This window comes from Hemiscyllium ocellatum, chromosome 23 (assembly GCF_020745735.1).
Source record: "Hemiscyllium ocellatum isolate sHemOce1 chromosome 23, sHemOce1.pat.X.cur, whole genome shotgun sequence".
Classification (NCBI taxonomy): domain Eukaryota; kingdom Metazoa; phylum Chordata; class Chondrichthyes; order Orectolobiformes; family Hemiscylliidae; genus Hemiscyllium; species Hemiscyllium ocellatum.
Window position 1 is genome coordinate 11858995 of NC_083423.1, and position 27281 is coordinate 11886275.

A 27281-nucleotide genomic window follows, 5' to 3' on the forward strand; every position below is an offset into this window, starting at 1 on the left:
TCCTTCATGGCAACCTCAGCTGATGACAGGGAAGATAACGGAATTTTCAATCCAAGATGCAATAGAAAAACTTTTAGAAACTGAAAAAACAGTTTGAGAAGCAAAAGGGGGCACTAGACTTGATGAGTCTTCATGAAGTTTTTGAATTAATAGAAAGGAAAAATAAAGGGAACACAGCAAATATAATATATTTGGATTTCCAAAAAGTTGATGAGCTATATAATGGATTATCGACCAGGTCAAAGCACAAGGAATTAAGGGCTAAGTTGAATAGAAAGCTGGTTCCAAACTGAAAGTTAGGTTTAAATGTAGTTACTCAGATTGGCAAGTAGTCCTAAGTAGTGATCCACATGGATTAGTGCTGGAATCCCTGTTGTTCATTATTTGGGTAAATGACTTGGGCTCATAAAACAGAAGCACAATTTCAAAATTTGCACATGGAACCAAAATATGGGATGTAGTTAACACAGGAGAGGTCTTCAATAAAACAGGAAGACATGAATAAATTAGCAAAATAGGAACATAATTGACAAATGAATTTCAACATAGATTATACCATAAGGCAATATGAAATAGGACGAAAGTAGCCCATTTAGCTCCTTGAGCCTGCTCTGCCATTCAATAGGATCATGATTGATTCTGACATTCCTGTTCTTTCTCATCCTACTGATCAAGAATCTCTCTCAACCTTAAATATATAGATGGATTCTGCTCCCGACAGCTCTCTGTGGCAAAGGAGTATCAAAGACTCTCAACCTTAAGAAGGATTTCCTCCTTGACTCAGTCTTAAATTGGTGCCCCTTTATTCTGAGACTTTGCCCTCTGGTCCTAGACACTCCTATGAGGTAAACCATCCTGTCAACATTTATCCTGAAAAGCCCCTTAAGAATCCTATATGTTTCAATGAGATCACCTCTCATTCTTCTACACTCTAGTGAAGAGAATCCTAACACGTTTAGCCTTTGCTCCAAAGGCAATCACTCCATACTGGGGATTATCCTTGTAACCTTCTCTGAACAGCCTCCAATGTAACACTATCTTACCTTCAGTAAGGGGACCAAAACGGCTCTCAATACTCCAGGTATGGTCTCACCAGCATCTCTTACAGTTATAGTAAGATTACCCTACTCTAACACTCCAACCCCGTTGAAATAAGGGCCAACGATCCACTAGATTTCTTAATTATCTGTGTGCTAGATTACTGAGAGATAAAAGCATTTTGGTAGGAATAATATGTGGGCCACAAACAAGTGTCTGATGCACACAGCCCAAATAGTAACACAAGTTAATAAGGTCATAAAAAAGGCAACAAAGCACTGTGGCTTATTTCTGAAGAGACTGATCTATAACAGAGTGATGCGAAACTCATAATTATGACATTTATTACACTGTGAACAGTTTTGGCCTCTTTATCATAAGAAAGGATATGCACCTATGCCTATTGTTAAAGGTGAAAAAGGACTATTGTAACAATAGCAGAACTGAACTTCAGGGAAACTGACCAGGCTGGGGATTTTTTTTAATGGTAGATAGGGTAAACTAGTTAAATTTGTTTACAATTATGAAAAGGTTTGATATAGTAGATTTAGAGCTGGCATTTTTTCCACTTGCAAAGGAGACCAGAGTTGGAGCCATATAAATAACCATTAACAAAACAATATAGATTTCATGAGAAACCTGCTTAGTAAAAAACGCAGCTAAGGTGTGGAACCACTTTTTTATTCATTTGTCAAATAGCATTGATAGCCCATCCCTATTTGTCCTTGAAAAGGTGGTGGTGAGCTGCCTTCTTGAATTATTGCAATCAACGTGCTGTGGGTTAACCCACGAAGTCAGTAGGGAGGGAATTCTAGGATTTTGACCCAACGACTGAAGGAAATGCGGCATATTTCCAAGTCAGGGTGGTGAGAGCCTTGGAGGGGAACTTAGAGGTGGTGGTACTCCCAAGGACCTGCTGCCCTTGTCCTTCTGAATGGAAGTGGTCGTGGTTTGGAAGATGATGTTTAGGATGTTTGGTGAATTTCTGCAGTGCATCTTGTAGATAGTAATACTGCTGCTACTGAGCGCCAGTGGTGGAGATATTGAATGTTTTTAAGATGTGCTGCCAATCAAACGAGTTGCTTTGTCCTGAATGGTGTCAAGCTTCTTGAGTATTGTTGGTGTTGCACCCATCCTGGCAAGTATTCCTTCACATGCCTGATTTGGGCCTTATAAATGGTGGATAGAATTTGGGGTGTCATGAGGTGAGTTATTCGATGCAGTATCCCTAGTCTCTGACCTGCACTTGTAGCCGCTATGTTTATGTGGTGAGTCCAGTTGAGTTTTTTGGTCAGTGGTAATCCCAGGGATGTGGACAGTGGGGAAATTCAGTATGCATAATCATAACCTTTTGCATAATCAACCCCAATCTGGTGAATCATGAATGTATTGATACAAACAACAAGAATGAATTTAAGGGAAAGCTGGATAGACATGGAGGAAAGGATTGTTGATCTGTTGATGAGCGTTATCTTTGTCTGCAGGAGTGGATAAAGAGGGTTGTGCAGAGCATAAATACGGACATGGATCAGCTTGGTTGAGTGAGGTCCTTCTGCGTTAGATATACGTTGCTAATGTTCACTTACTACACATTTGCGAAGTTAATGAACTAAATAGGTTAAAATTCAGAAGATTGTGTCCCAATGTCACTCCACAAAACAAATGGCAGTGACATGTTTTAATGCATGATTACTGAAGAACAATTGAAGAATTTTATGTTCACAATGAATATTCACCTGGCAGGGTTAAATTCTTTCAAAAAGTTGAAACACTAAAAATAAGACTTAATATCTTTCAAATATTCTTCACACTGAATTATATTCTCCATGACACCACCATTGTTTCAAAATCAGGCATTTCAACAATCACTTTATTACAACTGTGCATAATGAAAATCATCTTTATTAGTTTCATTACAAAAGCATTGTACATATCATATCTTTCAGAAAATCAACATGAACCAGAAAAGCAACAATTTGCTTCGAAATATCATCTAAAATACAGATGACTAAGAAACATACCGTGTTATACATGGAATAAGCAGCTAAAACGTGGAACAAAGCTTGTTGCCTGTAGAAGAAGAATATAAACTAATTACTTATGAATTTTGATTTCAGCTATATTGAACATAAACATATTGATTCACAACATTTTCCTCAATTCTAAAGGCATGCTTATGCATGTAAAGGCTCCTGTGGCTAAATGAAGAAGCAAAGTGCTACTCTGGACATTTACAAGAGACAATTCTGGGTGATTCTTGAACAGCCAACATTCAAATTTCATCTTTCTAATTGAATCTAGTATAGCAATCAACAGAAGATATTACTTTTCTCTGAAGGTTTCTATCCTAAAGAACGCAAGTCATTGAACTTAACCTTGCAAATAATCGACACTGAATACATGCATCTTATCCAAAACATCATGGCATCTCTTCTATTTGTTAGTTAATAATACCAAATCATCTTTGTTATTTCTTCAAGCAGTCCTGGAGAAGATATTTCACTACTTGCTACCATTAGCTTTCATTATTATTATTACTTTACTATTCATCTTTGATGCCACTGTCACATGGCCTCACTGAGTCCCTCAGACCACTAGTATTCCTGGATGCAGATCCTCACGTCTAGAGATTCTACAAAAATACTATTCTGTAGCATTATTAACCACCAAGTGATACATTAAATCAACACAATATCTAAATTCATATGTGCAGACACGACAAAATAGCAGATAGTCAGCCAATATATTAGCATATGAAATTTCTGGTGTAATTTTAACAACTTACACTTCCTACAGTACTTTTGGCGCATGGAAGTAATTAAATACAAGATGTTTCACAATGGTATTATAAAACAAAGGGTATTGTTACATCAATCATACAGCAGATATTAGGTCACATGTCCAAAACCTAGACTAAAACATTAAGTTTTAAGAACTGTCTTAAAGAAAAGATGGGAGGCGCAGAGAGAGTTGGAGTGGTGAGGAACTCCACAGCTTGGGAGGAGGAGACACAGGAATTAATGATGGAGAAATTATGATGAGGAATACACAAAATATACTCTAAGGTCTGAAGGTGAGTGCAAAAATAGGCAGCTAAGGCCATGGGAAAATCTGAAAACTAGCATGAGTATTTCAAAACCAAGACCCTGTTTGACTGGGAGCCAATCAAGATCAGTGATTACAAAAGTTGGCAGAAAAGGACTTGCATTTGGATGACATCAAGCTTACAAAGTGCACGGTGAGGGAGACCAGCCAGAAGTGTGTTGGAACAGTCAAGTTTAGAGGGAACAAAGGTGAAGGTTTCAGTAGTAGGTCAACGGAAATAGAAAAATCAAGCTATGCTAGAGAAAGAAAGAGGCAGGATGAGGGGTGACATGAATGAGGTCAGAATCTCAATCCAGAGAATGATCAGGAGAAGGTAGGGCCAATCAGGGATAGCAGAGCAAACTTGTGCGTGGCATCTGAGCAAATAGGGGAAGCCCTAAATGAGTTTTTGCTTCAGTTTTCACCAAGGAAAGGGAACTTGTTGTAAATGAAAACTTAAGAGGAGCTGGGATGCAGTCTTGGTCCAGGACATTCAGCCTCAGACCTTTGGGTGACCATCCTCCAAGGTGGACTTTGGGACAGGCAGCAGAGGAAAGTGGCCGAGCAGAGGCTGATAGCTAAGTTCGGTACCCATAGGGAGGGCCTCAACTGGGACCTTGGGTTTATGTCACATTACAGGTGACCACCATTGCACTACACACACACACACACACACACACACGCAGACTTAAGAGACTCTGTACACACACACACCCCACCCCAGACAGACAGACAGACAAAGACCCACATGCACACATATATTTTGTGTGATGAATTTGTATTTCACAGTTACATTGCACTTTGCTCAAAAACTGCATACATTCATGTAGAACTCTGAGCTCAAAAACTGCAAGAATTTATGTAAAACACTGTTATCTCACTTATTAGATTAGAATCAGTCTAAACATCAGGTCATAGACAGAGAACACAGGGGCTAACACCTTCAACATATTGTCTAGCTATCACTATTGTTAGCAGCTAACCCGAGAATGCAACTCTAAAAAGAAGGGTTTTGTGAGTTACACATGAAAGAAGTGAAACTATCACTGTGTTCTAACAGATGAAAGGCTTAACAGACAATCAATTTTTCAATGTATAATTTCAGTTACATCACACTGCAAATTTTTGCTATAAATTCTGTGTTACGATCGAGCCCTCCACAACCACCTGATGAAGGAGAATCGCTCCGAAAGCTAGTGTGCTTCCAATTAAACCTGTTGGACTATAACCTGGTGTTGTGTAATTTTTAACTTTGATTGATGAAGCTGATGTGCTAGAAAGTTTGGAAAACATTAAGATGATAAGTCCCCAGGGCCAGACTAGATTTATCCTAGGCTGCTCCGGGAAGTGAGAAAGGAGGTTGCTAAGCCCCTGGCGAGGATATTTGCCTCCTCACTCTCTACGGGTGTTGTACTGGAGGATTGGAAGGAAGCGAATGTTGTTCCTCTTTTCAAGAAGGGTAATAGAGAAATCCCTGGCAATTACAGACCAGTCAGTCTTACGTCTGTGGTCAGCAAAGTTTTAGAAAGAATTCTGAGGGATAGGATTTATGACTATTTGGCAAAGCATAGTGTGATTAAAGGCAGTCAGCATGGCTTTGTGAGGGGCAGTTCATGTCTCACAAATCGTTTGAGTTCTTTGAGGAGGTGTCAAGACAGGTCGATGACAGTCGAACAGTGGATGTGGTGTATAGAGACTTCAGCAAAGCATTTGAGGGGGTTCCCCATGGTAGGCTCATTCATAAAGTCAGGAAGTGTGGAATACAGGGAGATTTGACTATCTGGATTCAGAATTGGCTGGCTGACAGAAGGCAGAAAGTGGTTTTAGATGGAAAGTATTCTGCCTGGAGGACAGTGTTGAATGGGGTCCCGCAGGGCTCTGTTCTTGGGCCTCTGCTCTTTGTAATTACTTGGATGAGGAGGTTGAGGGATGGGTTAGTAAATTTGCAAATGATACAAAGGTTGGAGGTGTCATCGATAGTATAGAAGGCTACTGCAGGCTGCAGTGCGACATAGACAGGATGCAGAGCTGGGCTGAGAAATGGCAGATGGAGTTCAACCTGGATAAATGCAAAGTGATGCATTTTGGAAGGTCGGACTCGAATGCTGAATATAGGATTAAAGACAGGATTCGTGGCAGTGTGGAGGAACAGAGGGATCTGGGTGTGCAAGTATAGATCTCTCAAAGTTGCCACTCCAAGTAGATAGGGTTGTTAAAAAAGCATATGGTGTTTTGGCTTTTATTAACAGGGGGATCGAGTTTCAGAGCCGTGAGGTTTTGCTGCAGCTCTACAAGTCCCTGGTGAGACCACACTCAGAGAATACTGTGTCCAGTTCTGGTCGCTCTGCTATAGGAAAGATACAGAGGCATTGGAGAGGGTGCAAAGAAGGTTTACCAGGATGCTACCTGGACTGGAGGGCTTGCTTTACGAAGAAAGGCTGAATAAGCTCAGACCTGTCTTTCTAGAGAGAAGGGGGAAGAGAGGAGACCTGATCGAGGTGTACAAAATAATGAGAGGAATAGATAGAGTCAATAGCCAGAGACTTTTCCCCAGGGCAGAATTGACTGGTACAAGAAGTCATAGTTTGAAGATATTAGGAGGAAGGTATAATGGAGACATCAAAGGTAGGTTCTTTGCGCAGAGTGTTGTGAATGCATGGAATGCGTTGCCAGCTGTGGTAGTGGAAGCAGAGTCATTGGGGACATTTAAGCGACTGCTGGATATGCACATGGATAGCAGTGAGTTGAGGGGTGCGTAAGTTAAGTTATCGTGGGCCAAAGGGCCTGTTCTGTGTTGTACTTTACTATGTTCTATATTCTAATTATGGTCGCTAGCCCCAAAGTGCTCACCCACTGACACTTCAGTCACCTACCCTGCCTCATTTCCCAAGAGTAGGTCAAGTTGTGCACTTTCCTCATTGGTACATCCACATACAGACTCAGAAAATTTTCTTGTACACACTTAAATTCCTCTCTATCAAAACCCTTAACATTATGGCAATTCCAGTCTATGTTTGGAAAGTTAAAATCCCCTAACACAACCAGCCTATTATTCTTACAGATAACTGAGATCTCCTTTCAAATTTATGTCTCAATTTACCGCTGACTATTGGGTGGTGTAAAATACATCTCAATAAGGTGATCATCCCTTTTTTATTTCTCAGTTCCACCCAAATGTATTTCTGGGAATAACCTCCCTAGGTACAGCTGTAACACTATCAAAAATGCCACTCCCCCTCCTCCTTTGCCTCCCTTTCTATCCTTCCTGCAGCATTTGTATCGTGGAATATTAAGCTGCCAGTCCTGTCCATCCCTGAGCCATGTTTCTGTAATCGCTATAATATCCGAGTCCCATGTTCATAACCATGCCCTGAGTTCATCTGCCTTCCCCGTTAGGGCTCCTACACTGAAATAAATGCAGTTTAATTTATCAGTCCTACTTTGTCCTCTGCTTTGTCCCTCCCTGCCCTGACTGTTTGACTCGCTTCTTTTCTCAACTGTACCAGTCTCAGATTGATCTTTTTCCTCACTATCTCCCTGAGTCCCACTCCCCCACCTTACTAGTTTAAATCCTCCTGAGCAGCTCTCACAAATCTCCCTGCCAGTATATTAGTCCCCTTCCATTTCAGGTACAATCTGTCCTTCTTGTACAGGTCACTTCTACTCCAGAAGAGATTCCAATGATCTAAAAACGTGAATCCTTCTCCCATACACCAACTCCTCAGCCACACATTCATCTGCTCTATCTTCCTATTCCTACCCTCAATAGCTCATAGCATCAGGAGTAATCCAGATATTACTCCCCTCGAAGACTTCCTTTTTAAATTCCTGCCTAACCTTCTATATTCTCCCTTCAGAATCTCATCCTTTTCCCTTCTATGTCATTGGTTCCAATGTGTCCAACAACCTCCAGCTGGTCCCTCTCCCATTTGAGAACATTCTGCAACCTCTCTGAGAGAACCTTGATCCTGGCACCAGGGAAGCAAGACATCATTCTGATTTTTTGCTGCTAGCCACAGAAACGTCTGTCTGTGCCTCGGACTAGAAAGTCCCTAACGCAATCGATCGCTTGGGACCTGACATACCCCTCATTTCATTCGAGCCTGTCTTGGTACCAGAAACTTGGCTTTTTGTGCTACATTCCCCTGAGAATCCATCACCCCTTACATTTTCCAAAACAGCATACTTATTTGAAAGTAGTACTTCTCCCTATAAACTGCCATCCATCACACCCCCTTGCTCTTGTAAATTCCTCATTATCTCTAACCGCTCCATGTCACTCCAACCAATCTATTCGATCTAACAGGATTCGCAACCAATGGCATTTGTTGCAGATATAATCCTCACTAACATGTAAACTCTCCCTAAACTCCCACATCCGACAAGAAGAGCATATCACTGTACTAAAGGCCATTTTTGCTACTTCCAATCTACAGACCCAGAAAATAGCACTGTCTTATTCCTCTACAATACACTGTTCCAAGCTAACTTAACACTTATGACTTAAGAGACATATCTCAATAAAATATTTAATCAATAAAGAACTCACTATTGTAGATTTACAGCAAGGCTACACTTAAAACTATTCATTTGTGTGTTGCAGTGCTGTAACCTCTCCCAAACAGGTTCCTTCTAGATCAGTTGCGAATTTCACTGTTTGTTAAGATTTCCTAGATGTGCTCCGATATCCAGCGACGCAGGAATTCAAACAGCAATGGCAGTAACTGCTCAGGTTCACGGCTGTGTCAGTTAACAGTGTGGGTTTCTTTCTCTTTCTCTCTCCTGCACTGACCATGTGCTGCCTTTGTCTGTCCTTCTCCCTTTAAAAAATGCTGTTGTTTTGACTTTTTTTTTCTTCTGAAGTTCCAAAACAATGCAACAGCATACAAAACAATAATTACTGCTCTTGGAATTTGAGGAAATCACCTCCAACTAAATACCTCAAAAAAGCAGCAGCCTGGTACAGCCAGAAACTTTTCCTGTCCTCCACCCTGGATTACCCAGAATCCTGCCATTTTGTGACTTTGAGTAGAGCTGTTTGGAGCATAGCAGGGCAAAAACCTAATTCACGGGACTGAAATAAGTCCAAGGAGGAAATAAATGGATTTGGGAGGCGACATACATTCAAAGACTGTGGAGAGGAATCAGAGTTTAGAGATGGGACATCAGTTTGTGAGGATGGTGTAGTTAAGGGGAGTCTTTTTTATTAGGAGAGTGGTGATGACAGCAGACTTAAAGGAGAGAGGTATAGCACCTGAAGAGAAAGAACTGGCTAACGTGAAGGACAGGAGAGGAAGTTGGGTAATCAGCACTTAATGAGAATAGGATCGAGGGAACAGGGTTCAAAAGAAGAGTCACTTGACTCTAACTATTTACAATTTCTCTTTGATAGATACAGCTAGACCTGCTGCATTTCTCCAGCACTTTGTTTTTATTTGAGCAAGCAGAAGACGGATTATAGAGAAGATAAACTCTGAGAGCATGTGGCAAGATAAAGGGAAAACAAGAGAAACATGACTGCTCAGGGACAGGGCAAGGGCATTAAAAGGAAGTTTGGTCAGGTGACGTAGTAGAATACAGGTTCAAGGCAGAGATGGCTGATTGGATGGCCTTGATCTCAGCGGTGAAGTTTATGAGCTTCTTGTATTTACTGTTGGAGATAAGGATTGCAGGAACAGGGAAAAAGGATTTTGAAAAGATGGTCTATAATTGAGGAAGAAAAGCTGGGGATTATCCTTGCATTCCAGGATTATTCTAGAATAGTGAATGATTTTCACTAATGAAACACATGGTAGCATTTTAAGTAGTCCAGGCAGGTCTTGCAATGTATAACCAAGCCATATCCTTTCACATCCATGTCCTTTCAATGAGCTGTGATCAAAGCCATAATGGGGGGCAGTGTGAAGAGAGAAGTAAATGGGAACTAGGATAAAAGTTATTTTGCAGAGGCATTGTGACAAATGAAGGGCTAAAGGCTTGATTTTTGGGATTTTGAAGGTCCACTTGTTAACAAATTGGGATATAGATATTTTCAAGGGATGAATACAAAATTTAGGATAAGGGATGGAAGGGAGTGAAAGTGGTGAACAATATAAAGAAACAATCGGAAATGGACTTTTCAAAGACTGCAACTACTGAAATAGCAAATCCATAGAACATAGAATATGGATCGTTATAGCGCAGTACAGGTCCTTCGGCCCTCGATGTTGCGCCAACCCCTACCAATAAATGCTAACACACCATATGCCTTCTTAACAACACTATCAACCTGGGTGGCAACTTTCAGGGATTTATGCACCTGGACACTGAGATCTCTCTGTTCATTTACTCTGCCAAGAATTTTACCATTAGCCCCAGTACTCTGCATCCCTGTTATTTCTTCCGAAGTAAACTACCTCACACTTTTCCGCATTAAACTCCATTTTCCACTTTTCAGACCAGCTCTGCATCTTATCTCTGTCCCTCTCTAACCCACAATAGCCTTCGGCACTATCCAAAATCCTGCCTACCTTACTGCCATCTGCAAATTTATGTATGCATCCTTTTACACCCACATTCAGATGCTGTTTGTCATTTACAAAAATGAGTTACCCCAAAACACATCCTTGCAGCACACCACTGGTAACTGAGCCCCAGAATGAAAATTTCCCATCAACCACCACCCTCTGCCTTCTTTCAGTTGGTCTATTTCTGATCCAAACCACGAAATCACCTTCAATCCTGAAACTCCGTATTTTGTACGAAACCTTATCAAACGCCTTACTCAAGTCCATATACACCACATCAACCGCTTTACCTTCATCCACCTGTTTTGTCACCTCGAAGAACTCAATAAGGTTAGTGAGGCATGACCTACCCTTCACAAAACTGTGGTGAAAAATGTGTTGCTGGAAAAGCACAGCAGGTCAGGCAGCATTCAAGGAGCAGGAGAATCTACGTTTCGGGCATAAACCCTTCTTCAGGAATCTCCAGCTTCTCCTGCTCCTTGGATGCTGCCTGACCTGCTGCGCTTTTCCAGCAACACATTTTTCAGCTCTGATCTCCAGCATCTGCAGTCCTCACTTTCTCCTTCACAAAACCGTGTTGGCTAACCCTAATCAAAGTCATCCATTCCAGATGATTATAAATCCTCTCTCTTATAATCTTTTCCAATACCTTACTCACAACCGAAGTAAGGCTCACTGGCCTATAATTACCAGGGTTGTCCAGACTCCCCTTCTTAAACAAGGGAACAACATTTGCTATCCTCCAGTCGTCTGGCACTGCTCCTGTTGACAATGATGACACAAGGATCAAAGCTGAAGGCTCTAATCTCCTACCAGGCTTCCCAGAGAATCCGAAGATAAATCTCATCCGGCCCAGGGGTCCTATCTATTTTCAGATCATCTAAAATTGCTAAAATCACCTCTGTCAACCACAATCCCATCTCATCTAGTAGCCTGTATCTCTTATTCTCACTAACGTTGTCCTTTTCCAATGTGAATACTGACAAAAAGTATTCATTAAGCGCTTCCCCTATGTCCTCAGATTCCATATACAACTTCCCACTACTGTCTTTGTTGGCCCTAATCTTACTCGAGTCATTCTTTTATTCCTGATATACCTGTAGAAGGCCTTCGGGCTTTCCTTGATCCTATCCGCTAACAACTTCTCATGTTCCCCCCTGACTCTTCTTAGCCCTCTCTTTACATCTTTTGTGGCTAACTTATAACTCTCAAGCCCCCAACCAAGCCTTCACACCTTATCCTCACATGAGGGTTTCTTCTTTCTCTTGACAATAGATTCAACATCTTTAGTAAACCATGGCTCCCTATCTCAACAACGACCTCCCTGCATGATAGGGATATACTTATCAAGTACCCGCAGTAGCTGTTCCTCGAATAAGCCCCACATTTCAAGTGTTTGCATCCCCTGCTATTTCCTTCCCGATCCTATGCATCCTAAATCTTGCTTAATTGCATCATAATAAGGTAGGTGAACTGGCAGCGTGCGTTGGTACTTGGGACTTCGATGTTGTGGCCATTACGGAGGCATGGCTAGAGCAGGGACAGGAATGGCTGTTGCAGATTCCGGGATTCAGATGTTTCAGTCAGAACAGAGAAGATGGTAAAAGACGGGGAGGTGTGGCATTGTTGATCAGGGACAATATTACTGTTGTAGGAAGGATGTCTGGGGAGTCGTTAACTGAGGTAGTATGGGCTAAGGTTAGAAACAGGAAAGGAGAAGTCATCATGCTGGGAGTTTTATATCGGCCTCCGAATAGTCCCAGGTATGAATAGGAAAGGATAGCAAAGATGATTCTCGATAGGGGTGAGAGAGACAGGGTAGTTGTCATGGGGAACTTCAACTATCCAAATATTGACTGGGATCACTACAGTACGGGCACTATAGATGGGTCAGTTTTTGTCCAGTGTGTGCAGGAGGGCTTCCTAACACAGTATGTAAACAGGCCTACAAGGGGCGAAGCCACTTTAGATTTAGTACTGGGTAACGAGCCTGGCCAGGTGTTAGATTTGGAAGTAGGTGAGCACTTTGGAGACAGCGATCACAATTCTGTCAGGTTTACTTTAGTGATGGAAAGGGATAGGTGTACTCCACTGAGCAGGAGTTACAGCTGGGGGAAGGGAAATTATGATGCAATTAGAAAAGATTTAGGAAGCATAGAATGGGGAAGGAAAATGCAGTGGATGAGCACATTAAAAATGTGGAGCTTATTCAAGGAAAAGCTCCTGTGTGTCCTAGATAAGTATGTACCTGTCAGGCAGGGAGGAAGATATAGAATGTGTGAGCCGTGGTTTACTAAGGAAATGGAATCTCTGGTCAAGAAGAAGGAGGCTTATGTTAGGACTAAATGTGAAAACTCAGGGCACTTGAGGGTTACAAGGAAGTCAGGAAAGACCTAAAAAGAGAGCTCAGAAGAGCCAGGAGGGGACATGAGAAGTTGTTGGCGGATAGGATCAGGGTTAACCCTAAGGCTTTCCATAGGTATGTCAGGAATAAAAGAATGACGAGAGTTAAATTAGGGCCAATCAAGGATAATAATGGGAAGTTGGGTGTGGAGTCAGAAGAGATAGGGAAAGCACTAAATAAATATTTTTCAACAGTGTTCACTATAGAAAATGAAAATGTTGGTGAGGAAGATACAGAGATACTTGCATCTAGACTAGAAGAGATTGAGGTTCACAAGGAAGAGGTATTAGAAATACTGCAGAGTGTGAAAATAGACATGTTCCCTGGGCTGGATGGGATCTATCTTAGGATCCTCTGGGAAGCAAGGGAAGAGATTGCCAAGCCTTTGGCATTGATCTTCAAATCATCATTATCTACAGGAATAGTGCCCGAGGACTGGAGGATAGCAAATGTGGTTCCCTTGTTCAAAAAGGGTAGTAGAGACAACCCTGGTAATTACAGACCAGTGAGTCTCACTTCAGTTGTTGGTAAAGTATTGGAAAAGGTTAGGAAATAGGATTTATAACCATCTAGAAAAGAATAATCTGATCAAGGATAGTCAGCACGGTTTTGTGAAGGGTAGGTTGTGCCTAACGAAACTTATTGAGTTTTTTGACATAGTGACCAAACAGGTAAATGAGTGTAAACCGGTTGATGTGGTGTATATGGATTTCAGCAAGGCATTCGATAGGGTTCCCCACAGTAGGCTATTATACAAAATGCGGAGGAATGGGATTGTGGGAGACATAGCAGTTTAGATCAGTAATTGGCTTGCTGAAAGAAAACAGAGGGTTGTAGTTGATGGAACATGATCACCTTGGTGTCCAGTTACTAGCGGCGTACCACAAAGGTCAGTGTTGGGTCCACTGCTGTTCGTCATTTTTATAAATGACCTGGATGAGGGCTCAGAAGGGTGGGTTAGTACATTTGCGGACGACACGATGGTTGGTGGAGTTGTGGATAGTGACGAAGGATGTAGTAGGTTGCAGAGAGACATAGATAGGATGCAGAGCTGGGCCGAGAGGTCGCAAATGGAGTTTAATGTGGACAAGTGTGTGGTGATACACTTTGGCCGGAGTAATCGGAATGCAAAGTACTGAGCTAATGTTAGGATTCTTGGGAGTGCAGATGAGCAGAGAGATCTCGGTGTCCATGTACACAGATCCCTGAAAGTTGCCACCCAGATTGACAGGGTTGTTAAGAAGGCATACAGTGTTTTGGCCTTTATTAATAGAGGGATTGAATTCTGGAACCAGGAGGTTATGCTTCAACTGTACAAAGCTCTGGTACGGCCGCACTTGGAGTATTGTGTACAGTTCTGGTCACCGCATTATAAGGAGGATGTGGAAGCTTAGGAAAGGGTGTAGAGGAGATTTACTAGGATGTTGCCTGGTATGGAAGGAATGTCTTACGAGGAAAGGCTGAGGGCCTTGAGGCTATACTCATTAGAGAGAAGAAGGTTGAGAGGTGACTTAATAGAGACATACAAGATAATCAGAGGGTTAGATAGGGTAGACAGGGAGAGCCTTTTTCCAAGCGTGGGGACGGCAAACATGAGGGGACACAACTTTAAAGTGAGGGGAGATAGGTATAAGACAGATGTCAGAGGTAGTTTCTTTATTCAGAGAGTAGTAAGGGTATGGAATGCTTTGCCTGTATCGGTAGTAGATTCACCAAGTTTAAGTGCATTTAAGTCGTCATTTGACAGGGAAATGGACGTACATGGAATAGTGTAGGTGGGATGGGCTTTGGACTAGTATGACAGTGCGGCGCAACATCGAGGGCCGAAGGGCCTGTACTTCGCTGTAATGTTCTATGTTGTATAATTGCATTTCCCCCAGTTATACCTCTTTCCCTGATGTACATAACTATCCCTACCCATTGCTATTGTAAACATAACCAAAATTATGGTCACTATCGCCAAAGTGCTCACCTACCTCCAAATCCAACACCTGGCTGGGTTCATTCCCCAGTATCAAATCCAATATGGCATCGCCCCTTGTTGGCCTGTTTACATACTGTGTCAGAAAGCCCTCCTGCACAGGTTAAACACAAACTGACCCATCTATACTAACTGAATTAGTATTCCCAGTCAATATTGGGGAATTTAAAGTACCCATAACAACTACCCTGTTACTCTCGTTCCTGTTGACAATCATCTTTGCTATCCTTTCCTCTACATCCCTGAAACTATTTGGAGGCCTATAGAAAACTCCCAACAGAGTGACCACCTTTCCTGTTCATAACCTCAGCCCAAACTACCTCAATGGATGAGTCCTCAAACGTTATTTCAGCTGCTGCAATACTAACCTTGGTTAACAATGCCATAGCCACCACCACCAGCAAAGGCTCCCCCCCCCCCACCAAACACACCACCATCTTCTCTGCTCTTACTGAAACATAGGTAAAAACAATGACTGCAGATGCTGGAAACCAGAGTCTAGATTAGAGTGGTGCTGGAAAAGCACAGCAGTTCAGGCAGCATCCGAGGAGCAGGACAATCGACGTTTCGGGCAAGAGCCTGATGAAGGGCTTTTGCCCGAAATGTTGATTTTACTGCTCTTACTGAAACATCTAAACCCTGGAATCTGCAGTAACCATTCCTATCCGTCCTCTATCCATGTCTTTCAAATGGCCACAACATCGAAAGTTCACCCACCTTATTCTAGATGCTCCTGGCAGTGAAGTACACACATTTCAAACCAACATCCTGATTGCCGATGCCCTCTTGCAACCTTGTAAACCTATCCTTGACCTCAGTACTCTCAACCTCTTGTACACCCGAACTGCAATTCAGGTTCCCATCCCCCTGCTACATTAGCTTAAATTCCCCCAAAGAGCATTTGCAAATCTTCCCCCCAGGATACTGGTACCCCTCTGGTTCAGGTGAATACCATCCTGTTTGTAGAGGTCCCATCTTCCCCAGAAAGAGCTCCAATTATCCAAGAATCCAAAACCCTCCCTCCTGCACCATCCCCGCAGCCACGTGTGCAGCTTCATCCTCTCCCTGTTCACTTCATTAGCACTGGGAACAAACCAGGAATAACAAACTATGTTTGTATTAGCCCTAAGCTTCCATTCTAGTTCCTTGAATTTCTGCCTTAGACCCCTACCTTTCTTCCAGGACTTGGGGCTGCTCCCCCTCCCCCTCAAGGATTCCAAAAACACAATCAAAGAAATCACGAACCCTGGCACCTGGGAGGCAATCGTCAGTTTTTCTCGTTCCCACAAAACCTCCTACCTATCCCCCTAACTATGGCAAAGAGAAGGGGATGACCATGAATATGGGTTAGAGAGTTTAAACAATGGGAGTGATTTACGGACCTTGAGAAAGCAGTAAATTCAATGTTTTCATTAATTTTTAGAATTTTACTAATTTTGCAGTCCAATGTTTATAAGCAAAAAAAAAGGCTTAGAGCTGTATAGTTAATAATTTCATCTCAACTTTACTTTCAGAAGGAAAGATTCAGAGCTGCCTCATGCACAGTATATTTGCAAAGAGTTGATAAATCCAAGTGAGTTATGGACTTGTGTATACCACTTGAATTACCGGAAAAAAAAGCCGAATTAACATACCCAAAATGTAGTATAATTTGAATGCAGTGCTAATCTCAATTTTGTTATATATTGTGTATACAACGATGAGCCTTTTTAGAATTTACATCTGTAATTAATCCTGGCAAAGTCAAGTTTAACCTAATATTTCATAAAAAGAGCATGTTAATTATTTTAGGACAAGACTAGCATAATAATTTAGAAGGAAGAGAGAATAAGGCTATCAACCAATAGGAAGTTTTACTGATAAATATAACACTTCACTCCAACACTTTAGAAATTGAATTCAACTAATCTCAATTTAACATTTTAAATTTTCACAATTTATCACTGTGAAATATTGCATTAATTCATGTGATTCACACTAAAGGAGTTCATTACTAGCATCTCAAGAGTAAAGTGGGTTAAGCAACAAATGCTGTCCTCAGAACAACCATATCCAGAAAATAAATACATTGCAAAAACAAAGCCAAAACTCAGTCAGTTGTGCTTCGGATTCATTTTCATGCTTCTACAACAGATTTTACTGAGGTACTAATATGCCATGCAAATTCGCATCATTACTTCTGCCACTGAAGCTGCAATGATGCAATTTATCACAGCTGTCAAAATATGAGCAGAGTTTTCAAAGCAGGTTGCTAATTATAGGCATTTCTTTTCTCAGCTTTGTAAATAAAAAACAACCACCAGGCAGGGAAAAGCATCAAGGAAGACCCACATAATGAAAATAATTTTGAGGTAACACAAGGCAGCAGTATCATGTGCACTTCAGTGTCCTCATGCTGCATTTGTCTTTTTAAAATCATGTGGTTTTCAAATTTTTTATTGAACTTCAATGCTAGATAGGCAATACGTACATGAACTGCGCAAAAGCAGCTCACAAGTGGGTTACAATTGCTTTGTAGATGGACCATACATTTGAGAATATCTTAATGTATCAATTGTATTAAATCTCTCTCATGCCAATATAAAGTCTTGTTACATCTTTCAATGCTGATGCATTAAAGTAAGAAGAAAACACAGCTTTAGGATCACTAAAGGTTAAAAATGTTCAAGATTTCTTGTATTTAAACTGGCTTATTAATTAAATTTTATTAACAAACTACAGTTGATGTAAGTAACCAACAGAGATGCCTCAAAACACCAAATCTAACAGGTAAGTAGTTTTCATTTTGAGGAAGAACACCTCATCTTCCGCCTCGGAATACTTCAACCCCAGGGCATCAATGTTGACTTCAACAGTTTCCTCATTTCCCCTTCCCCCACCTCACCCTAGTTCCAAACTTCCAGCTCAGCACTGTCCCCATGACTTGTCCAACCTGCCTATCTTCTTTTCCACCTATCCATTCCACCCTCTCCCCACCCCCGACCTATCACCTTCATCCCCTCCCCCACTCACCTATTGTACTCTATGCTACTTTCTCCCCACCCACACCCTCCTCTAGCTTATCTCTCCACGCTTCAGGCTCTCTGCCTTTATTCCTGATGAAGGGCGTTTGCCCGAAACGCGATTTTACTGCTCCTGATGCTGCCTGAAGTGCTGTGCTCTTCCAGCACCACTAATCCAGAATCTGGTTTCCAGCATCTGCAGTCATTGTTTTTACCTTCTTTTTATTGCTGTTAGTGCACAGTTCAATAGTGAATATTTTATCCAAAAGTATGATTCTCCAGACAGAAACATGTACAAGTTTCCACACAATTGATTGGAATCAGCTACAGATGCTCTTATTCACATCGGTGGATTGCTTTAATTTCAAGAGACTGGAGTTTGAAATCTTTGAACAATATAATCTTAAAGAAAAGTTTTAATGGAGTACTTTGTGGTTTTAATCTCTTACGTTTACAGCTATTAAGACCTCACCTGATGGAGGTTCACTGTGATTATATCAAATCGATAGTTAATGTAAAAATATAAAACTTGAATAGTTTTAAATAAGAAAAAACTTAATATGCAATGATCTAAAAAATGTCAACTGCATGGTATCAAAACTTAATTGCTGAAAAGGGCTCAAATCTCCTTCCAAATAATGTCATTAAAGATAATAAAGTGTGTTAATGGAATGGAATACAATTCCAATCGGTTCTGCTATAATAAGTGTTTCTTCAACACAAATTGGCTTTAACACAATTGAAGAATTTAGACTGTTATATGTAGAATGCGAACTTTCCTTGCCTGAATGGCTATAACAAGATTCCGGTCCCATTAGTTTAAATGGCTGGGCTATTGCGTAATTTTCTTATAATGTGAGATCTTACGAGATTACGAATAGATTCCCTGCCGTATGGAAACAGGCCCTTCGGCCCAACATATCAGAGACAATTGTATAACATTGTGAATTACATTAAGAGGAAGCATAAATCTGTCAGGTTAATCTAAATTCAATCTTTAAATGTCAACCCATAAAATATAGTTAAATGCATCAACTCTCATATTGGTCCAAGACAGGAATTCGTTATTATAGTTAACAGTTGTCAAGTTAGAAAGGGCAGGTGGATCCAAACCAGTTACTAGCATTTTAATAATGGAACAAATATTTGAGCTGAAAAAGGCTCAACATCAAACTTTTCAATAAAAAACAAGATTATCAGTCTAAGTTAACATGGTAACTTAAAATCTCTGTTTAATATTATCTTAACTGAGGAGAAATTAAATCTTAAGCACAGGAGATAACTGATGCCTTCAAAACATAGATTTTGAGAACTCAATAATGTTAATGAAGCACATATTTAGCAAAACCCATTCAGCCATTCAAGCAAAGTACATCAAATAAGCATAGATAGTTATTAAAGTACATTCACTTTAGTTAGGCATCCTCAATTATGAAGAATTATTTCTTCAACTATTTGATTCCAAGGCTACAATACAGCATCTTTCCAGAACTGCCAGCAACCACTAACATGCTGACTACACAGCTTCCACCAGCAATCTGGTTCGGGTTACCCTTGTTTAGTTCCATTCGCAGCCCAGCTGTCACCAAAGCAGCACCTGCTGTATCTTCTCATCCCACTTCAGCACCATTCCCTCTGAAGTCCCCCAACGGCCCATACATGGTCCTATCCTATTTCACACATGCACACTTTCCCTTAGCAGCATTAAACCCATCATCACATTCCACACTTAATTTGATAATTACCAGCTCTACTTGACTCATCACACAAAGTTTTGCCAGAAAAAGGTAAATGTGTGTAAGTCAATGGCTTTCTTAACATTTTCAAAACAACGCAATGCTTAATATAAAGTGATGCCATCTATCTTCATTTCCATTACACATTCCACTAATTCAAAATAAAGTTGATCAGTGAAAATCTATACAGGAAATGCAGGGTATCATCACAGCAGATATATTGGATACTACTGTTGGAAATTGAAGTTTCTTCAAAATCAGAATGTTCCAAGTATTTAATTTGTATCATGCAGTTCCATGTAACAACTATTACAGCAGTGATTAACTTTCCAAATTTCTAGTATATGTAAAAGGGAAAAATTAAAAGAAGCACAGAGATCACAAAGCCCTGCTGAACTAGTGTCAACAATTTATCTGTGCCATTGTTTGGGAAAATAAGTAGTATTTCTTCCTAGAAAGAATAGTAAACTAGCCCTCAGATAAACACAGGCAAGGGGACAACCGTCATCCTGAGTATCTTCCCATGGTCAATGACTGAGGTCTTAGACAGGTAATTGACAACAGCATAGCTGGTCAGTCCCCAAATAAGGTATATCAAGGGATCAATGGGGAGAGATGATGATTAGAGGGAAAAAAGCAAATATATTCTTGGGAGAAGACCAGGAATTCCCCTACATTAACCTGAGGAAAGAACAAAGTTGAAAGGCACCACTTCAAAACCAGTGCCCTAGTTTCTCCATTCCACAGGACAGATTCAGGATCAGTAAAGCATTCTTATCTGACACAGCCATATATTTTCTAATTAACTGATGTAGCACATCTAAACTGGTGCTTCTTAACAAGTGCAATAAACTATGAGAAAGTTGCTACAAGCCATCAATTCCTAGTTTAGGTAGCTAGCTCTGATCACAAAGCTTCGAAATCAACACCACTGGATTCACTGGTTGTACGCAGTGCACATAGAAGATGAATGGGCATGGAAATGGCTTAGTTTGACAAAAAGGATAGAAGGGCTCAGAGCGAGTGCAGCAGCAAGAGGTATGGGGAGTGGAGAGCATGTGGTGCTATGGGTGGAGCATGGGAGAGGGCAGAGATGACAAGTGAGGCACAGAAGATCTTACTGCTTTTATTATAACTGAGATGAAGTACTTCTGGGATCAGTGAGTCTAACTTCAGCATGCACTACCTCTCCCAAAGAAATTTTTTTTAAAAACTTTTTACAGGGAGGCATTTTTTCCCAAGAGGAGCAGGCTGAACTGAGAAATTTGCCCATTTTCCACTATCTGCGAAGATAAAAATCCATCCAGGTGCTCATCATTTCATATACCAACTACTACGTGACCTCGGTTCAGAAAAATGCATAACTTTGAAGTGAATTTATATTTGATCTCTTGTATTAAGAAACAGTGACATGATTTTGTTTCATTTCTGAGTGTTCTCGTGACTTCGTGCCAAGAGATCTGGAAGCTTATTTTGGTTCCACACATTTTAAAAAGAACAATTCAGTGCAATAAATAAAAAGTACATCAAAAAACACTGTTATCGCTTAATGACAGCGATCTAATGACATGCAGAGAAACAGAGAACAATGCCAGAAAGACAGTCTGTACAAGGTATATAGAAGAATAGAACACAGAACAATATAGCGCAGAAGAGGCCCTTTGGCCTTCAATGTTGCGCCGACCTGTGAACTATTCTCAGCTCATCCCCCCGCACTCTCCCATCATCATCCATGTGCTTATCCAAGGATTGTTTAGATCAACTGTTCTACGTAGCCAACAAAGAGACAAGCATAGCTGGGGCCCATACGTGCCCATGGTTACCCCTTTGAATCCTCCCACTTCCTCCAGACCAAAGGAGGAGTTGTTAAGGGTGAGGACCAGTTCAGCCAAATGAATGAGAGTGTCGGTGGAAGGGTACTGTTGGGGATGTCTGGAGAGGAAAAAACAGAGGGCTTGGAAGCCCTGGTCATGGCGGATGGAGGTGTAGAGGGACTGGATATCCATGGTGAAGATGAGGCGTTGTGGGCCGGGGAAACGGAGGTCTTGGAGGACTAGGGGGGAATAGGACAGTGTTGAGGTAGGTAGGGATGAGTTCAGTGGGGCAGGAGCATGCTGAGACAATGGGTCGGCCAGAGTGGTCAGGCTTGTGGATCTTGGGAAGGAGGTAGAACCCTAGTCCAGGAACTCCCCACATACATTCGAGACACCACCCACGCCCTCCACCTCCTCCAAGACTTCAGTTTCCCTGGCCCACAATGCCTCATCTTCACCATGGATATCCAATCCCTCTACACCTCCATCCGCCATGACAAGGGCCTCCAAGCCCTCAGTTTTTTCCTCTCCAGACGTCCCCAACAGTACCCTTCCACCGACACTCTCATTCGTTTGGCCGAACTGGTCCTCACTCTTAACAATTTCTCCTTTGAATCCTCCCACTTCCTCCAGACCAAAGGAGTAGCCATGGGCACACATATGGGCCCCAGCTATGCTTGTCTCTTTGTTGACTACGTAGAACAGTTGATGTTCCGTAATTACACCGGCACCACTCCCCACCTCTTCCTCTGCTACATTGATGACTGCATTGGCGCCACGTCGTGCTCCCGGGGGGAGGTTGAGCAATTCATCAACTTCACCAACACATTCCACCCTGACCTTAAATTTACCTGGACCATCTCTGATACCTCCCTCCCCTTCCTCGACCTCTCCATCTCCATTAATGATGACCGACTTGACACGGACATTTTTTACAAGCCCACTGACTCCCACAGCTACCTGGATTACACCTCTTCCCACCCTATCTCTTGCAAAAATGCCATCCCGTATTCCCACTTCCTCCGTCTCTGCCGTATCTGCTCCCAGGAGGACCAGTTCCACCATAGAACACACCAGATGGCCTCCTTCTTTAGAGACCGCAATTTCCCTTCCCACGTGGTTAAAGATGCCCTCCAACGCATCTCTTCCACATCCCGCACCTCTGCCCTCAGACCACACCCCTCCAACCGTAACAAGGACAGGACGCCCCTGGTGCTCACCTTCCACCCTACCAACCTTCACATAAACCACATCATCCGCCGACATTTCCGCCACCTCCAAAAAGACCCCACCACCAGGGATATATTTCCCTCCCCACCCCTTTCCGCCTTCCGCAATGACCGTTCCCTCCGTGACTACCTGGTCAGGTCCACGCCCCCCCTATGACCCACCCTCCCATCCTGGCACTTTCCCCTGCCACCGCAGAAACTGTAAAACCTGTGCTCATACCTCCTTCCTCACCTCTATCCAAGGCCCAAAAGGAGCCTTCCACATCCATCAAAGTTTTACCTGCACATCCACAAATATCATTTATTGTATCCGTTGCTCCCGATGCGGTCTCCTCTACATTGGGGAGACTGGGCGCCTCCTAGCAGAGCGCTTTAGGGAACATCTCCAAGATACCCACACCAATCAACCACACCGCCCCCGTGGCCCAACATTTCAACTCCGCCTCCCACTCTGCCGAAGACATGGAGGTCCTGGGCCTCCTTCATCGCTGCTCCCTCACCACCAGACGCCTGGAGGAAGAACGCCTCATCTTCCGCCTCGGAACACTTCAACCCCAGGGCATCAATATGGACTTCAACATCTTCCTCATTCCCCCTTCCCCCAGCTCATCCTAGTTTCAAACTTCCAGTTCAGCACTCCCCCCATGACTTGTCCGGACTTGTCCAACCGGCTTATCTTCTTTTCCACCTATCCACTCCATCCTCTCCTCCCTGACCCATCACCTTCATCTCCTCCCCCACTCACTCATTGTACTCTATGCTACTCTCTCCCCACCCCACCCTGCTTTAGCTCATCTCTCCATGCTTCAGCTCATTGCCTTTATTCCTGATGAAGGGCTTTTGCCCGAAATGTCGATTTCGCTGCTCATTGGATGCTGCCTGAACTGCTGTGCTCTTCCAACACCACTGATCCAGATCCAAGTACACCATGCCAACTGCCCTACCCTCATCTAAATGCTTGGTCACCTCAAAAAACTCGATGAGATTTGAGAGACACGACCTGCCCTTGATGAAACCATGTTGACTATCTGAAATCAAATTGTTGCTTGCTAGAGGATTATAAATCTTATAATCCTTTCCAAAACCTTTCCTACAATAGAAGTAAGGCTCACTGGTCTATAATTACCTCGGTCATCTCTACTGTCCTTCTTGAACAAGGGCACAATTCTCCAGTCCTCTGATACTAAATCTGTAGTCAATGACGACTCAAATATCACAGCCAAAGGCTCTTCTATCTACTCCCTAGCTTCCCAGAGAATCCTCTGATAAATCCAATCTGGCCCAGGGGACTTGTCTATTTTCACTCCTTCTAGAATTGATAACACCTGTTTGTAACTAATCTCGGTTCTTTCTAGTGAAATATCTCATTCTTCTCCTCTACAACATTCTCCTTCTCCTGAGTGAAAACCGATGAGATATGTTCGTTTAGCACCTCTCCGATCTCCATGGGGTCCACACTTAACTTCCCACTTCTGTCTTTTACTGGCCCTACTCCTACCCTACTCATCCTTTTATTCCTCACATCCCTATATAAAGCTTTCGGGTTCTCCTTTATTCTACTTGCTAAAGACTGTTCGTGTCCTCTCTTTGCTCTTCTTAACTTTCTCTTTAAATCCTTCCTAGCTGATTGGTAACTCCATCGCCTCATCTGAACCATTTTGCCTCATCAACACATAAGCATCCTTCTTCCGCTTAACAAGAGATGCAATTTTTATAGTAAACCACAGTTCCCTTACGTTATCACTTCCTCCCTACCCAACAGGGACACAGCGATCAAGAACATACAGCATCTGTTCCTTAAACCAGCTCCACTTTCGATTGTCTGCATCCCTTGCATTTTGCTACCCCATTCTATGCATCCTAATTCTTGCCTAATCGCATTATAATTGCCCTTGCCCCATTGATAACTCTTGGCTTGTGGAATGTACCTATTCCTTTCCATCGCTAAACTAAAATGTAACTGAATTATGATCACTCTCTCCAAAGTGCTCACCTACAACTAAATCAAACATCTGGTCAGGTTCATTACCAAGCACCAGATCCAGTGTGGCCTCCCCTCTTGTTGGCCCTTTGACATACCGTGTCAGGAAACCCTCCTGTACACATTAGACAAAAACGGATCCAACCAACGTATTAAGAGTTATAACATTTCCAGTCAAGGTTGGGCAAGTTAAGGTCCCCCATAATGACCATCCTGTTCCTTTCACTCCTACCCAGAATAATTTTGCCAATCCCCTTCCACCTTCCTGGAACTCTGCGGTGTCCTATAAAAAAAAATCCCAGCAGTTCGACCTCTCCTCTCCCGTTTCTAACCTCAGCCCACACTACCTCAGTAGACGAGTCCTCGTCAAAAGTTCTTTCAACCACTGTTATACTACCCTTGACTAACAGGGCCACACCTCCCCCTCTTTTACCACCTTGCCTGTTTTTAATGAAAGATCTAAACCCTGGAACCTGCAACATCCATTCCTCACCCTGCTCTATCCATGTCCCCAAAATGGCCGCAACATCGAAGTCCCAGGTACCTATCCATGCTGCAAACTCACCTATCTTATTTCGGATACTTCTGGCATTGAAGTAGACACACTTCAAACCAGCTTGTTGTCTGCCAGCACATTCCCGTGACTGTGAAATCCTGTCACTATCTCTCATCCTCCTGTGCACTGCAACTGCACCTCAGGTTCCCATCCCCCTGCTGAGCTAGTTTAAACCCACCTGAATAGCACCAGGTACAGTGAAGATCTGTTCAACATGAGGCTTAGGGAAATTATGCAGCTGCTCTGAAATGAAAAGTTACAGTGCACTTAATTTGCAGTTTGATTTCCATGTTTGTGGAGAGATACCAGCTGAAGCGAAAAACAAAATCTACTGACGACATAGAAATTAAAGGAAAGTGATGGCAGCTATACCAGCCTGAGTAAGGAGCCTTAGTGTGCAAATTTTTCATTAAGGTTTGGATGTTTCTAAGGTATCGCAGAGTTCAAAGGAATAGCATGACTGAATCCTCAGAAACGTCTACAATGAAATCTTTCCAATTGTTTTTGTCTAATTCCATTCAGCATAACTTTTTTAAAAATCATGTTTATTAAACATTTTATTCCTTGTGATAGAAGTACATTGGAAGCCTATTGTGAATGTGTTCTGTACCTGATAAGCAAGGTTTAAAGAAAACAAAGGGAGGATTTAACAAATCAAATTTCACTCTGGGATCTGACTTGTCCAATATTAAAATCAGCTGGTTTCATTATAATCCACACTTGTACCTGTAAGAACAGATGTTTCAGGAATTCCAAAGTATAGTTTACTGACTATTCTGCATCAATTGTCACAATGCTTGTATCCTGAAATGCAGTTTTTCTTGAAATATTGCTGGAATGGGCAACAGGGCTGGGTGAGGTGTTCATGGCTTTTGACATTCTAAAACTAAATTCAACTTCACAAGTAATATTTATAAGGATATTAATCTTTATTTAAAAATGCTTATTGCAAACCCATTGCATTTTGTTGCAAATTCTGACTTAAAATGAAATTAGTTTTTTAAAAAAATCAGAATGTTAACAAGCTATTTCAAAAGGAAATGCCGAACAATCTAAGATCTAGCATAATATATGCTATTATAACTGATTTGCCACTCAACATGAAGGTCAATGAATTTATGAGGGGTCAGGCAGAACTTGCTCAACTAGTTGCCAAATTATTTGCAGGTGTGTTCTCAGGACTGCTGGAGATGTTTGGAAGGGGAATTGCAAATCTTCTCCTCTTCTCTTCCCCCACCCTATCACCATCTCCAAACAGGGCATTCTTCTTCACATCACGTACCATAAAACTCTCGCTTCACACAGCACAAGGCACAGCTGCCCAAATGTTTTTTCGTTGCGACCCCATTTTGCTGCTTCATATTTGGCACAACTCAAGGGAAAGCTGGGAGAAGGGTATGAGGAGAAGTTATTGCAAAATTTGGGGGTTCAAAGAACAGGGTTACATACATAAAAATGAAAGGCACCAACCAATTTGCAGGCTCTGTTGCTGTCACTCATGTTCACCGGATGAAGTCTGGCCCACAGGCAAAGAAAAAGTGTGCATTTAAATCACCTCAAGGGCTGTCAAATTTGATTCCGTGTCGCCACTGCTGCCACAGAACTGGCAACACCAATCATACATCCTATTGTCCCACCAGGGGTTGCGACCCACAGTTTGGGAACCCGTGGCGTAAATGGCATTAAGTATCACATTCGCATTGGTAAACCTCATGTTTGACTGTGACTGAGGTATTAAGTAATCTCACAAACACCATTCAAAGTTGCAGGGACACAATGTGGAGTGAAGAAAAACATATTAAGCAGTAACTCAGATAGAGTCACAGAAATACACCCTTTGGTCCAATGCGTCTGTGCTGACCAGATATCCTAAATTAATCCAGTCCCATTTGCCAGCATTAGGCCTATATCCCTCTAAACCTCTCCTATTCATGTATCCATGCAGATGTC

At 42.1% G+C, this 27281-nt stretch overlaps 1 protein-coding gene across 4 annotated transcripts in view; it reads right to left on the minus strand.

Annotated features, from left to right (window-relative positions):
* Positions 1 to 27281, minus strand: part of usp6nl (USP6 N-terminal like) — a 252354-nt gene that overhangs the window by 68858 nt on the left and 156215 nt on the right. For all 4 annotated transcript variants that reach the window (XM_060842684.1, XM_060842686.1, XM_060842685.1 and 1 more), the window contains one exon: positions 3060 to 3108. In XM_060842684.1, coding sequence (XP_060698667.1) covers positions 3060 to 3108 — 49 coding nt within the window. The remainder of the gene's footprint in view (positions 1 to 3059; positions 3109 to 27281) is intronic.